General features: G+C 36.5%; 1 protein-coding gene across 1 annotated transcript in view; it reads left to right on the top strand.

Annotated features, from left to right (window-relative positions):
* The window catches only part of LOC125075018, a 42,853-nt gene extending 26,411 nt beyond the window's left edge, over positions 1–16,442 (top strand). Inside the window, exons 33-50 of the mRNA XM_047686559.1 lie at positions 226–330; positions 677–894; positions 1,484–1,583; positions 2,010–2,083; positions 2,590–2,788; positions 3,784–3,887; positions 4,939–5,092; positions 5,205–5,260; positions 5,658–5,814; positions 6,282–6,408; positions 7,845–7,954; positions 8,373–8,534; positions 10,717–10,815; positions 13,865–13,952; positions 14,943–15,043; positions 15,132–15,206; positions 15,632–15,688; positions 16,192–16,442. Of these exons, the coding sequence (XP_047542515.1) occupies positions 226–330; positions 677–894; positions 1,484–1,583; positions 2,010–2,083; positions 2,590–2,788; positions 3,784–3,887; positions 4,939–5,092; positions 5,205–5,260; positions 5,658–5,814; positions 6,282–6,408; positions 7,845–7,954; positions 8,373–8,534; positions 10,717–10,815; positions 13,865–13,952; positions 14,943–15,043; positions 15,132–15,206; positions 15,632–15,688; positions 16,192–16,275 (2,070 nt within the window). The 3' untranslated portion in view covers positions 16,276–16,442. The remainder of the gene's footprint in view (positions 1–225; positions 331–676; positions 895–1,483; positions 1,584–2,009; positions 2,084–2,589; positions 2,789–3,783; positions 3,888–4,938; positions 5,093–5,204; positions 5,261–5,657; positions 5,815–6,281; positions 6,409–7,844; positions 7,955–8,372; positions 8,535–10,716; positions 10,816–13,864; positions 13,953–14,942; positions 15,044–15,131; positions 15,207–15,631; positions 15,689–16,191) is intronic.

Genomic DNA, 16,442 nt, shown 5'->3' with positions numbered 1-16,442 from the left:
TTCTCTTCAAAGGGAGAAGAGGCCTTAGCCCAGCTGTGGAAAATTTATATGCTGTAACTAAGAGTGGGGCATAAGGTTCTAAACTATATTCCAATGGCGGAAAGGGTAAAGATGAATAAAGCTTAGATTTCAATATGATTTTCGTTTAGTTAGTTATAATTTAGTTTCCATTTTTTTTAGGTTAGATTAATTTTAAGGTACCAATTTTTAATTTAATACCTACAGGTCAGGTTGGAAGTAGAGAGTGATGTAGTGACAGGTGATATCAAGGCTGGCGAAAGTGGAACTCTTCTGAATCTTCGAAGGGGAATCATAAAATTCTTTGAGTCGGTAAGACTATTCATCTTTTTGTTCTTTCATATGTTTGTAGTCTTTATTTCGTATGAATGACGTTGCCTTCTATGTCTGCATGTTTGTTTCCTCGCTTCTTTTGAACTACTCGTGTAGTTTACATGACGGATTTTGGTGACTTACACCATTACGTAGTAAACCATAACCCAGTTAGAACAGTACAATATATTTTTATAAGAGTTTGGAATGCACAAGATAAAATAAGTTTGAAGTAGTTACCAGTTACTGTAGTTACAGTATAAATTTGACGACTCTAACCCAACAAGCCTCGCAAAGCTATCGCACAGAGTAATTACTTCATCCGAACCGCTACCCGTGTCCGCAGCACAAGTACGGCGTGGTGTGCGCGAAGGGCTACTGCGCGGGCGTGTGGCGCGCGGCGGACGAGCGCGCGCTGTGCCTGTGGGACGCGCACGCGGTGGGGCCGGCCGGCGTCAGCGCGCCCGGCGGCGCCGCCGCGCTCGTGCTGTTCGCCACGCCCGACCAGCTCGCCCAGACCTTCGCCACCAGCCTCGAGCGCCTCGCCCGTCCGGGGCCCAATAAGTGAGTGACTTTACGTAGGGGTATTTGGGGCTTACAGGCACCTCTGTACTAACTAATCCCATTTAGAGGGATTAGTTAGTACCCTCTAAATGGGATTAGTTAGTACATGGTTCAAAATTTGGAGATTCAATCACCGATCTACCACGCCACAGATAAATAAGTACTACCGTAAACACTTGATGCGGCCCCGATACCAGGACTATATCTAGTTTATTTTAAAATATCGTCCCGTGTACGATGTCATGAAGTGTTTGTTCTGTAGCTCTAAGCGAGTTAAATGATTGCCTTGTGCGTGAGTTAAATCACAACCGTAGGTATAAGGATTGAGAGATTTTTTCAGTACACATATGAATATGTAAATGTTTACCTTAGTTCGACTTTACTCAACTTGAAATTATGAAGCACACGTAAAAGTCGGTGTAAATTATTTGAACTCAAAATGCTTCTCTTGGGTCGTTTTTGATGTTTTTAACCAATATACTTAATTCTTGTTACTTAATTCTTCTCTACTTCATATCAACAACGTATCGTCTAATATTGTAGTAATTGTTTAGTAATTGAAATTGTTTTAATTGAATTCATTCACCAGATATTCGATATCGGCGGTGAAAGTATTCTGGGAGCTGGCCAAGTCTCCCGGAGCTGTCACTCAGCAGGGAGCCGTGCCCGATGAAGGTTATGAGTGGAAGGTACTATAAGGAATTTACTTTACTTTGATTTAATTTCATGAATACCATTTTTTTCCACTTGGAAGGCATTTAAAATTGGATCATCTGGTGCAATAAAAATACACACATCACATGCACGTTAATCATTTATACATACACATACATACATAGATACAGAGACACATACACGCATACAACTACGTCACCCTCGCCTCGTAATAAATAAATACCACCACAGCCCACCACTAGACATGGACACTGTAAGAAATGTTTAAACTAAGTCGTTCGTTCCCATAAATGATACCATAAATCATACCAATACTCTTCTTCACCGTTTGGTGGTACTAGGAGTATGTGATGTTTGGGAGGAAGATCTACTCAGACTTATCTAATATCTTAAATAAATACAAAATGATATTCCAACGATGGTGATTCTCTGTCGAGTAGGTGTTGACTGCGTTTGTAGAGACGGCTCGCGGACGTACAATACTTCGAGGAACACGACCTCCCGACCTAGTGAAGTGAGTGGATGTCATAATTACTTTATTTAAAATGGGTAGGTTAACTTGCATAAAAAAAAGAGTAACTACTAAGTTTCTTGCCGGTTCTTCTCGGTAGAATCTACATTCCGAACCGGTTTTACTCCGGTGGTAGCTTTACTTTAAATAGTTTGTTAAATGAATATTCAAAAGTGCTTGTAAAAGCCAACTTGAATAAAGTATTTTTTGATTTGATTTGATTTGCAAGTGGACTTCCTGATGGGAAGTGATCACCTTTGCCCATAGACATTGGTCTACATTGCCAATGCACAACGCAACTTCCGAACTAAGATGTCAAGTACCCTTGTGCCTGTATACACTAGCTAACTCACACTTCAAACTTAAGAATACTAAGTATTATCGTTTTGGTGGTAGGATATCTAAAGAGTAGACAGTACCGATCCATATCGCCTTGCAAAAAGTCCTACCACCAAGTGAAATTATTAAATAAATGGACTAAATAATTCTTTGATTACCAATAATACTAGATTTACACGGGATGCCATCCTCCAATCGTCCTGTGGGGCGATTGTCGGCGTCTGTATGTCGCATGTGAGGAGACCTCATCTCTGGACCAGGAACACAGTGGACGAGGTCATGGTCGTGGCTGGACAGTTGTTCTCCGCCTCGTTGTGTGCCCTGGGCTATGAGTTTAGACCTGGTGAAGATTTGCTGTCTCCGTTACAGGCAAGTTTAAAAATATTATGTATTTTGTAACTGGATAATAAAGGTCGGTGTATTGAAGCTTTATTGTAAATGCACAGTCGTGATGTAAACATTTAGGAAATATGGTTAGCTGTGGTTAGAAAACATGTTTATCCCTTAAAGAGCTTTCCAATACTCAAGACGGTAAAAGTAATTTAAATGTATATGTCACTGTTAGATTACAAACATCGTAAGATTACAAATATCGTAAGATTATAATCTATCTTGTCAGATTGTAAACTGTCGAAATATTGTGAACCGTGAAATATGATTGCAATTTAATGCATTATTTTTAGTTATATTGTAATCTTGTTTAGGACTGAAGATAAACGAACCGTATTCCATGCGATTTGTTAGTAACTCAATTATATTGTGCGCTACTAACAGGTCTCGACTAATACATATTTATTTATAATACAAAACGAATTCCAATCAACTTTAATGTTATTTCCAAAAATTCCGATAGCAGTTTCGTCGACGTTCAAAACTGCATTTTTTAATTCATAATGAATATCCTTTACATTACATTACATTAAGAGCCTGTAAATTTCCCACTGCTGGGCTAAGGCCTCCTCTCCCTTTGAGAAGAAGGTTTGGAGCATATTTTTGGGTTGGTGGTTACACAAGTAGCAGAATTTCGTTAAAATTAGACACATACAGGTTTCCTCCGAGCACGAGATGAATTGTAAATACAAATTAAGCACATGAAAATTCAGTGGTGCTTGCCTGGGTTTGAACGCGCAATCATCGGTTAAGAAGTTCGCGTTCTAACCACTGGGCCATCTCGGCTCAATGAATATCATAGATTTTATTTAAGCCCTCGACCAATTATATTTGTCGATTCACTGTCAAATGTTGATTATTTGGCTTTTGTTCTCTTGTGTTTAGATGAACTATTGTTCAGTACACAGTACAGTACAGTGCAGTAAGTACAGTAAAGCATTTGGACGTTTTCGATGACCATGTCTCCGTTTCAGGTCTTGAAACGCTTTATCTTAGGGGTCAACTATGTGCGTTATGACTTGCAGCTGGTTTATTCTGGTAAACTCGAGCAGAGAGAACCCACTGAGATGACTGTCAGGTAATGTTTATTCATTATAACGAGTGTAATGGTGCAGTAAGCAGGTTGAGGATAATTTTCTGACTATACCCTGCACAAGCAATGATATATAATAGAAAGAGTCTTAAAATTTTCGGATAACGCTTGAATCTTTAGGAACTTTTGTATTATATGTATTTTTTATAATATTTTTACAATTTTTAATTAAATTAAGAAAATAATATGTTCGTCGTTGCAAAGTTATGTCGATCAGGAAAATTTACATCTGTCAAAAAGATCGAGCTAACTTGAACAGGGTATAATTCAATAGCAAATTATACTTGTATCTGTTAAATTGTTATTTATTTAAATCTATAGACTTACGATATAAATATGTCACGAATATTTTAAATATACTATTTGGTGGTAGGGTTTTGCGATTGGTGGTAGGGCTTTGTGCAAGTTTGTCTGGGTAGAAACCACCCACTCATTTACCGCCAAGTAGCAGTACTTAGTACTGTTTTGTTACGATTAGAATGGTTTAATGAGCCACTGTAACTACATGCACAAGAGATAAACCGCTAATGAATGGTTATCACTTTTTACTGCGTCAATTTATATGGACAGTTGTGACCATTTACGATCAGGTGTCATATTCGCCAGTCCAACTACTTCATAATATCCTTCTGCCCTTATCCCAATTTTACTTGGGATCGCGCAGCATGTGTTCCTCTTCCATATTTATCTGTCGGACGTCATCATCACAAGTAACATTCTTTCAAACTATATCGTCTTTCACACAATCCATCCATCGTTTCTTTGGTTGTTCCCTACCTGTATATCCATCCACTCTCAAAACCTTTCTCACAACATTGTCCTCATTCCTCCGCATAACATACCCATACTATGACAGCCGGTTTCCAGATAGCTTCTCGGTTACCGGTGCCACATTCAAACTTCCCCTTATGTACTCATTCCTTACTCTATCCATTCGCGTAAAATTTAAGCCAAAACCCTTAGCAGCATGGACATTAAAAACCAGTCCACCTACCTATCTAAATAAATAATGTAACTTGCCTGTCGGGGGTCGCAGATGTGCGCTGGAGCGCTTCTTCGAGCGTCACACGCACGGCGTGCTGTGGGCGTGCGGGCGCGCCGTGTCGCTGTGGCGCGTGGCGGGCGCGCCGCCCTACTACATGCTGGAGCCGCACGCCTGCGGACCCACCGGTCTGCGTGTCGACGCGCAGGTAAACCTACTTACTTACTTCTAGTTTCTATCTAGAGCGTTCCTGCCTGGCACTTAACATTGTATGTTTTGTATTTTTGTTTATGTTATAATAGTAGTTGACTAATTTTTAGGACGATGGCGCTGCTTGCGTTTTGACGTTCACATCGGCAAAGATGATGGCGTTTGCGTGAGTAAAAGCACATTTGTTTTATTTATTTTGTGATCGAAACGAGTCACGTGAGCTCGTGAGTTTTAACTTTTGATCTTTGACACTGGTACCACTTAAAATATAAATCACTTCATATTCCATCAATGCGACGCCAGCTACAGCATCTCGGCTGTTATGTAAGAATTGAAAACACCTCTAAAAATATATTGACATTTAGCAATAGAATTGCAACCAATTTTAACTCATCTTGGGTTAAGCTAGCTTATAAAAATGTTATGGTAGATTTTTGTAAGTTGGCAGTATTGACGCTCCCATGAGTTAGAACGCATGGAAAGTTGCTCGTCCTGTACTTGAATTCTCTGAATTGGTTCACTTTCCCGTTGGATTACAGCAAGTAATTTTTTTGTGTTTATAGATATCTACAAAACGTACCGGTCACAGAGCGACCTAAATACGACTTTCAATTATACGCAATGGCGGTCACGATTCAGCCGATCAAGAAACTGGGCGGAGTCGATCCGCCTCTAGTTCGAGCGCCGCCGGGAGTCAAACTTGTACCGGCAACGAGTAAGGTAACGTAAAAAAGTATTAACTGCGTGGATTCTTTGGTCAGTGCTCTTCGTAACAGAAGGTATACTATTAGTTACTACAGGAATTCCACCGCTTTAGGTGCGGCCAGATCTAGGGGATTCCCTTTACCAGAATTTATGACACGCTAGTACGTGCTAGCGGTCTCGTGACATCCTACGAAGAGACGGAAAGGGTGCCGTTGATTTTTGGATTGTATTTCAGCATGAGTGGCTGGCGTCCGAATCTCATACCCCACATATTATAATATTATGTATACGTGCATGCATAAATGTGTTTTTCATTCGAGATAAGAAAGAAATTAGTAAAATAATTTGCTTCTTTTTGACCTAGGCTTTAAAGTACTGAAAGGTCAAATGTGTGGTGATTATATCAATAATAAAATACAATAAACGACTTAGGTATATAATTTTGACGAGTAAATATGTAAATATTATTGAAAATTTTGAAGATTGGTATCGACGGAAGTAAGCGTCGCGCATCCGAGGGCGATAGAAAGCATCCTCCAGGGAGCGCCACCTGCGTCGACGCGCAACGAGCCGCCGAGAAGAAGGATCAGGAAGAAGGGAAGTTGAAAGGTTAGATGATGTCAATGACAAATTCTTCGTTCCAAATTTATTGTATGAACTAGTTGCATATACTGTGGCTTCGCTCGCATTTCCCAAGGGGTCCCCAAATGATTGATCGTGATTGAGCGATAGGCGGACAGACATAGTTTATTTCGAATTTATAATATCATCTTCAATAGTTTTTCTAAAATAATTGACTATATAAGCCGTACAACACTACAAAAGATAAATTGATTGAGAACTTTGAGGAACTGTTTTTTTATTTATTGTAATCAAATTTATTAACTTTACAATCTCATTAGGAAAGTAAAGGTTCTAAATTTGTTGTGGAAAGAGTGGATTTAAACGTATTGTTATATAGGAATGGGAAATTGCTCCATAAATTCTCACAGGCTACGTTACGTCTCAGTGTTTCGTTTAGTTTCAATTTTAGTTTTTGTTATATCGAAAAATCTAACTATACTTTATTCGACTAGGATCTTGTGAGCACCATTGAATAGTCATTATTTTTAGATTAAACTACTACTACTTTTTCTTTAAGACTTACTGCCGGTTCGAATTGTAAGATTTTTCGGATGCTTTCCGTAGTATCGAAAAATCTCGGTAGTTAAGACAAAATCATTTTTCCGATATTCAACTAAGATTATTGAGTACAATTGAATTATTATTTATCATGCATCTTGCATTTAGATATATTTTTTAAATAATATATGATGTCGTCTGACCGATTTCGGTTACTGCCAGACTCATGGATGACCAACCAACTACGCAGGATATATAGGTTTATAGTGCAGAAATGTGCGTCCAAGCACAGGGACACTCTATTCCCTCACTCTAATACTCCGATGGGATGGCAAAACCGACACGTCAATGTCGAAAAGTGTTCAGGCGCAGGAATGTACATACTTCGAATTTCCAGACTTGGCTATGTTACTGAGAATATTTCGACGGAAAAACTTAATATCTTTTATCGGTCCGACTTGGTATTTGAGTCCAGATCCTCGGAATCTCTGATCTCATATCATGTCTTTGGATCAACGAGGCAGTTAGTAAAGAAACATTTGTATAGCCTGTTCCAAAGGAAGTAGGAAAAAAGATAAACAAATCTTAGTTTTAGGTTTTTCATGCGATTCGCTAATAACTGAGGTATATTGTGCACTACTAAGAGTTTATTATCAATATATCTTTATTTATACTTTATAAACATTATTACACTTAACTACTTTTTTCCACTTTATTTTTACTTCCAAAATTCCGATAACAGTTTCGTTAACGTTCAAAACGTTATTTTTTTCGCAAATCGTTATTAAATATCATAGATTAATCAAGATATCAATTTGCTGTCAAATGTTGTTTATTTGGCTTTTCTCCTGTTTTGGTTGGAATAGACTATACAGTAGGTATATAATTGGTAGTATATCAAACGTCTCATGAAAATGTTTAAGGTCAACGGAACACCAGTGGATGGTTGGTGCTCAATGATGGCACGCAGTTCCTGTCGGCACAGCACTCGATGAGCTGTCGGAAGTTCCCATACGCTTCAAGGGGGAATCAAGTTAGTTTGAATTTTCTCACTTAACTCGAATTACTTACCTAACTTTTGTTACAACTTTATTTAGAATATGTTTAACTTGGATCATTAGTAGCCTGGGCTAAGGCCTCCTCTCCCTTGAGGAGAAGGTTTGGAGCATATTCCACCGCGCTGCTCCAATGCGGGTTTGTGGAATACATATGTGGCAGAATTTCGTTGGAATTAGACACATGCAGGTTTCCTCACGATGTTTTCCTTCACCGCACATGAAAATTCAGCGGTGCATGTCTGGGTTTGAACCCGAAATCATCGGTTAAGTAGTATAGTATATAATAATTTTGACCCAAATATTAATTCGTATGCTAATATTAAATAAAAGTTTTGATATATTTTATTTTGGTATGAATTGCATTTGTTTAATATTTATTTGATTTCCTCCAAGGCTCTGGCGTGCTCGATAATGGCTGTAGCTATGTCCCGGGTCGAGGATGTCTGTCGCTGGTGTTCCTCAACTCTGGATCAAATACTGGAAAGCGGAGATCAGCTCTACCAGGACAGTTATCTACACTTCCGACCCTCTGGAAAGATCCTCGCCATTGAACAGGTATAAATTATAATATAGTAAATAATATATAATACACAGCTATAAGGCACCCTGATTTTGGTTAGGTTATCTTAGCTACGAATGTTGAATCAGTTTTAATTGAAATTCTATACATTCAAATTTGTTTTCGACTTTTTGTCCAATAACCAAAATCGTACCATACATGGCGATATCCCTATACCCCTATCCCATAATGAAAAAGCAATAAAAAAAGTAAGTAAAAAACAGTAAAAGTCATAAAAGCAATACAAATTGGTTTCTGATACAATAACGGAAGTAATTTTTTTATATTTTTTTATTCAAAAATAAATAATCTGACGGGCATATGGACCTGCTGATGGTAGTCACCACCGCCCATAGACATTTATTTATAGATGAGATTTATTGTCCCTCGCAGTTACACAAGTTCACTGACCATTTAAGCTTAAGAGGACAGTCCTTGCGGAACGCCAAAATAGCGCTTACTATTTTCAAAATATCTTAAAACTGAAGCATTGATTATGGATAAAAAAATACATTCAGTATCTGAATAGATATATCTCAAGTTTCACCGGATCATATTTATAAAATATATATCAATATCTTAGTAAATTCATCGTCAACATCACTCCAAATACTAAAATCGACCTTTTCTATTAACATTTATAAGCTATTTAGCGGCTAGTTTATACATGTATTTTTGGTTAAATGGGGACACAAAAGTGTTAATAATATATTCACCATGTTCAATTTCTATTATATCACACAATATTATAGTAATTTTTATTTAAATATTGCTTACTTTATGGCATTCGTCGTCCATACTTTTTAGTATGGAGAAAATAATTTGACGGTTTTGACTTATTATTCGACATTTCTGTCAATAATTTTTCAGTCCCTCCCCAGAGCCCAAGATGAGAGCACGTCAGTTTTTATTTGGAGCCGAGTCTTATAATTTCGCGAAACGTCTACGCACACATAGATAAGTTAGCATAAGGGCCCCACCCTACGCGAGTGTCGTTTGATGCAATTGTTAATTTTTACTTTTATAATAGTTTTGGACTTTTTTGTAACAAACTATAATATATTTGTTACACTTAAGTACATAAACTAGGTAAATACGACAATTAATCACATAGTAAGAAAATCAAATCTAAAAAGTGTACGAAGGGTAACCTCTTTCCCCTAATGTCGAATTAAAAGTACAAAATTGTAAGGATGAACATTACCTGAATATACCTGAATGTAATGTAATGTTTGCACTATCCTGCTTATTAAAAAATTAGCAGGATAGAAGAGAAAAATCTCTAAATTCTAAATTTAAAACAAACGCCAACTCATACCATTAATCATGTCGTTTAGTTCGTCTGGTTAATTTCTAATTATTTAAATGCTTTATTAAAATAGTGCATAGTACTTAGAAAAAACGGTTAATATACATTCCATTGTGTATTGATGCTATACTTAGTTAGTTCGTTTCATGACCAGATACCATTAACGGCCCACCCCCCCTGATTTTTGTGTAATATAAAATAATTTTAATTGAATTATTTCATAAAAATACGTAGTTAAATTTTTAATAATAAAGACTTGTTTAACCAAGAAAAAGTATTTTGTCTTTAGTTTTTTGTTAGTTAAAAAAAATATTTGATTCATATTTACCTATTTTTATTTATAAAATTTATGTTCTTTACGCCCTAATTCGGTATACCTTCCAACCTTAAAATATCCAGAAAATATTAATTGTTTAGTTAGACAAATGCGGTTGAAACAATAAAAATCATAATGTATATTAAGCATCTTAATGCACTCTGACCGCACCCTATGCTAACAAATAATTTATAATTGTGTTTGCGAGTGACAACCTTATAGCTAATACATTACTCGTAATTAAATGTATTTTTATAAATCCTACGTCATGAACGCGCAATGAAAATTTAATTTATTCGTTGCACCTAAAACAAGCAACTAATTGTCTCCGGGGATGCGTACGATACACGGCATAATGCAACTGTATTATTGGAAAGTACCTATGTGTGTGTGTTCTAAAATAAATTCCCACGCTTACAAACTACGCTCTTAACTATATTTGAACAAAATATATTGTGATTTCCACTAATTATGTTTGTTTTCTAAGACTCTTGACTCGGAACAGTAACGGGATTCCTGACTCCTGTGATGATAGTGGCATTATTCTTCCCAGGTTTTGCGGAAGTTCTATACGCCTGGTAACTGCGTGTGTCGCGTCGTCGTGTACCAGCCGAGACAGAAGGGGATCGTCGATAATGATCTGGAGCAAATGGTACTAATGATATTCTATTTAAATTAAGTTTAATCGGACTAATAATTTAAAAATGTAAAGTTTTGTGTTTGCTATCCCAATACGACTGAAGCACTGAACGATCTTCATGAAATTAAAGGAACAATTCCCGTGATAATATTCGGAAAATGACATAAAATATACGTGGAAGGTCCCCAGAGACATGTCGCAGATCATGGCTACATTAGTCGGTGCTCATTGAAATTATCGCGCGAGGTTAAGTTGTGGTGCGGTTTCGTTTGCTCATGTAGCCGTAGGCATGGGAGGGGTATTTTAGGTGTTTAAATAAAATGAATTATTATTTAATTAAAATTAATTCATTATATTTTATATTTTTTTAATTATTATTATTTATTTTATTATGAATTATTTTATGCGGTCGTCAAGAAGTACCCTTTTGGATTGGTTTATGGAAATATTTTTTACAAAAAATAGGTGAATGACGGTATATTTCGCGATTGTGATTTAGAGTTGACGCATAGATTTTGATGCATATTTATTAAATTGATAGAGTGATTCCAGAGGAAGGTTTTTACGTATAATACATGCATAATTTAGTAGAGAACACTGATGATTTTAGAGTTTTCAAATGTGACGTTGTAAACAAACACATTTTTTGCGCTTACATTGTAAACGCTGGTTGAACCCTACGAGATAGATCAAAATAATGTAATACAGTATTGTACACCTTTAAGAGGTCTGCAAAAAGTCCGCGATGGTAAATGTCTATCCCGTAGGAATAGCCCACAACAACAATTTTTTATTCTTTACTTTTTATGAGAAATAATGACTTATTTACGAATTGATTTCAAAGCAATACAGCATGAATCCATATCCAATTAAGTACTTTAAATACATTGTGTATTTAATATGGATCAATATGACCCTGAGCATTATTGCACCTGTGCGAAGCTGGGGTGGATTGCTATTAAAAAACACAAAGAGGTTAGTTTCAATATTAAATCGAAGCTAAAATAGTCTAGACAAACATTAAGGAGAATTATACAGTTTCAAAACAAATCAATTCATTACAAAATGGTTAATTCAAGGCGGCGATCCTTAAACTGTAACCTGTATTGTCATTGAATATCAAATAAATTAAAAATAAAATAATTCTAGTAATCTAGGTAAATTAGTAACTACTGATTTTCTTGCCGCTTCTTCATGGTAGAATTTTATTTTTTCATTTAGAATTTTTCCAAACCGATCTTAGTTTTACATTTAATTCGGTACTATTCCTAGCCTACCTTTTTATGGCATAGGTTGTCGGACGCCACATCTGCAATGCGCCACCAACCTTGGGAACTATGATGTTATATTCCTTGTGCCTCTAGTTACACTGGCTCACTCTACAAACCGGAACACAACAATACTGATTACTGTTGTTTAGCGGTAGAATATCGATGAGTGGGGGTGGTGCCAACCCAGACGGACTTGCACAAGGCCCTACCACCAAGTACTTGAATCTATAGTAATATTATAAATGCGAAGGTAACTCTGTCTGTTACCTCTTCACGCTTAAACCGCTGAACCGATTTAGATGAAATTTGGTATTAAGACAGTTTGAGTGGGAAGGCCATAGGCTACTTTTTAAACCACCCATCGAGTGGGTAAAATTGAGGGTGAAGTGTGTGAAATGGGTGAAATTTAGCTAAGTTATAATCAGGTTCAGCCAGTGAAGAAAATTTGATCTTGATTGTCGATTGTTTAACTACTCTCTTTTTTTTAAAGGATACTGCCCTATATAAAGGAATTACTAATATTCCTATTTAAGCTTATCGCTTGTGTTAGGAGTGGGGATGTCAGTAGCCCCCTACTGACGCCTTGCAGTATCCTGCGACTTTTTATATCTCTAGGTGGCCCGTAAACTATTGCGCTATTGACGCTTAAATTTATAGTTATCAATTGCCATCTTCGCTAACACATTACATTGATCACAGTTCCAATCAAAAATCAAAATAAAAATAGACTTTATTCAAGTAGGCTGTTACGAGCACTTTTGAATCGTCATTTAACAAACTATATGAGTATAAGTGGATCTACCACCTGTTCGGAATGCAGATTCTACCGAGAATAACCGGCAAGAAAGTCAGTAGTTACTCTTTTTCAACATCTATAAATACAGTCATGTTGGTTAAATACAGTTGTATATTCTTTTATCTCTTCTTCTCGCCTCACCTCTCTCCGCGATTCTCCACTTCAGTCCGCTTACGAACTCTGTTGTCTGTTCCGCGAACATCATAACATCATTGTTTTAAAAAATCGATTGGGATTGACTTATTTATGTTCAACTTATCATTATTTATTATCGTTAACCTTTGACGTTATTTGCATTTAAATATTTAATGTGGCATATTGTGTTAACTATATGTAATGCAATACTTTACTGTGCTGGTTGTATGTGTGCCATACCCTACAGGGTACAGCATTATCTTGTACACAAGATAGCTCGATCTTTTTGACAGATGTAAATTTTTTTGATCGACACAACTTTGCAATGACGAATATATTATTTTATTAATTTAATCATTTTAAAAATTGTAAAAACATTTTTAAAAATACTTATGATACAAAAGTTCCTAAGGATTAAAGCGTTATCCGAAAATTTTAAGACTTTTTCTATTATAAATTATTGCTTCAAAGTTAAAATTAAATAGAAACGCTGAAAATAATAGACGCTTGCACAATGTTACATCGGTCGGACGGTAGGGACGCGGATAACAGGCAGTGACTGCTACAAATATCGATTACAAAAATCCTTATTAAAGATCATTGATAAGTTATTGCTACGAACCTTCTGGTCAGGGTCTCTTTGGCTAGTGTTTGGGGTCTCTTTAGCTGATATAACTCTTTTTAGAAAAATAAGTTGAAAAAAAAAATTGAATTCTAATTTGAATTACGCATTCCATCATTCCATCGACTGTTATATATGTTATATCTTCTGTTTCTCATCACTAGCCCGTCTGTCACAAAGATCAAGCTAACTTGAACAGGGTATAGTGTGTGGTAAGAAAATGGTTTTGATTTATAGATGATGCAGTTCTTCCGCGAGGAGAAATCTGGTGTTCTCGTTGCTGGTAAAGGTGATTTTGCTGTAGCACTCTTTAGGACACCACGAGGTAAGTGTCGAACAGCAATACTTGTAGTGACTTAGTGTTGTTGTATTCCGTTTTGGTGAGTGAGTGTAGTGAACTTGGGAAAGACCGAGTGTAACATCTCAGTTCCCAAGGCTGGTGGTGCATTGATTATGCAAGGTTGAAAAGGAATGTTTCAAATTACATACGGCGCTGATGTCTTTGGACAGTGGATCGCTTATCATCAGATAATCGATTTCCCGTTGGCCTACCTATGCCATGAAAAGTCTCTGTGCACCTTAATTTGTTTATGTGTTAATATATTGATGTATTTTTATATTTATTTTTAAACCAATATCTTGCAAATGGCTCGATTATCCACCAACCGGCATTGGAGCAGCGCGGTGGAACATGCTTCAAACCTTCTCCTCAAAGCTGTTGAAAATTTACCGGCTGTTAATGTTGGCTCGATATTACAGCTGAGGAAAATATGTATGACAGTACACATTATTATTAAAGACAAAATGGAGGTTATATCTTCCACGATTAGAATCCTTACCGAAGATTCTGAAATCAAAATGATTCTCGTGCTTGGTAGTAAACTATCGTAACTTTCATGAAATGTTCATGGAATTCCATTACATTTATCTCAAGAACCCTCCAACCTTCATTGGATTGGTAGCGTAGTGGAATCTACTTAAGGAAATGCCTGTATCATGAATTGTGCACACAGATATGGTTATATACGTAGGAGCATGAGTCTTGTAACCTTTTTATAACCTTTTTCTTGCCTCAATGAGAATTCCCAAAGTCTTATAACCTCAGAATGTCAGAACATAAAAAAGAACACGAAGTAAAGGTTTATTTATATGGGTAATATATCGTTTGACTTCTTGATCCAACTTTTTTGAGTAGTCAAATTTTCTCTTCAAAAGCTCACTTGCTTAGCAACTTGAGTGGTGTTCAAGAGATGGACGAGTAAATAAGGGATAAGTAGATGTCTTTCAAGCGTTAACTTAATCTGACCATTATTAGGGTATTATATGTTCGACGCGGCTGATCGTGACCGCTACGGTCGCGCGGTGGCACCACCTTGCATCGGACACGCTCGCGCTTGCTTCTCTCAATATTCGAACGTTAGTATAATTTTCAAGGTTTTTTTTGTATCTTTCATATAGTTTAGATAACTAGGATACTTATCAAATGCCATTTGATATATTTCAGGTACCATCGTTGGTTGAGAAATTAGGTTCGAATATACCGCCACTTGTAAAAGAAACGGACGACGATGCAAAAGACGTATGTAACACAATACTAGGGTTTATATTTGACGTTTCAAGTTGGTACACCAATGTTCCAACATTTATGCCAATTATAATTGAAACTATGGCATATTTTTGTTATATTGGGCAGCACTTGGTTAATTTCATAGAATTTCAATTGAATCCACCAGTCCAGTCCATTGGAGCAGCGTTGTGAAATAAGCTTAACAATGAGAGAATGCCTTATTCCCATATTTTATGGTTCATACTTTTACATGGATGATTTAATATGGTACATTTCGTTAAACGATGAAAGAAATGGCTTTGTCTGAATTTATATATGTACACAGTTCTGTCTCTCTTAGTTAACTGAATCAGTAATATTCCTTTAAATATCTGTCTCTATTTCTATCTGTATTTGTCTTTGACATTAATTAATTAATTTAATTTGTTTTATTATAGGTAACTGTAGTAGCTGATAAATCGAAAGGCGAAGCGCAGAAAGATGAAGATAAGGAGGTTGGTAGCCATGTTTATTGCGAAAACTACAAGATTAATTATTTATCGAGATTTGCTAGTGATTAGATCTGAATCGAATGTCGTGTTTTCAATTTCGTGCAAGCAGTACTTTTCATATCGCGCCCCCGCGCCGGTGCGAGACCGTCACTTTTGCAATGCAATTTTTCAGGAGAAGCATTCAAAATTTTGACATTCTCCAAGCGTCGCCGTGATTCGCGCCAAAACCTATGTCTACTACAAAAGTAAGGTTATTGCTCCAAGTAAACGGTTGCTCCAGGACACTTATTACGCATTTAACTCATTTTTTAAGTTTTTGCAAAAGTGACGGTCTCGCACCGGGGGTGCGATATGCTGAATTTGAGTTTATAATTCATCTCGTGTCGAAATTGGAGCAGCTCAAAAGGAGAGACTGCGTTAACCTTCAACTTAGCCTAGGTTTGGAATATTTGCAGGATGTTACGAATATATGTATCTAATTAATTTATGTTGAATATTAATTTTAGGTGAGGTTTGAAGAACCGGCCTCATTCACCATATACGGAATGGAAGTTACAAGTCTGAGAAGGCTTAATAAATATGAGAAATAATGAAATAAACGGACAGGATTCTAGACGTTTCTATGTATACATACGTATATATAACGTACTCGTACCGTTCTGGATAGTTTGTCTTGTAAAATGTCTGTCCTAACAACGCTTTGTGACGTAATATTGATTCATATCCTGTCTTATAGAAAAAACATATTTAAAACTAG

Source organism: Vanessa atalanta, chromosome 29 (genome assembly GCF_905147765.1).
Source record: "Vanessa atalanta chromosome 29, ilVanAtal1.2, whole genome shotgun sequence".
Classification (NCBI taxonomy): Eukaryota; Metazoa; Arthropoda; class Insecta; order Lepidoptera; family Nymphalidae; genus Vanessa; species Vanessa atalanta.
The sequence above is the reverse complement of the archived record's forward strand: the minus strand, read 5'-3'. Positions and strand labels throughout refer to the sequence as shown.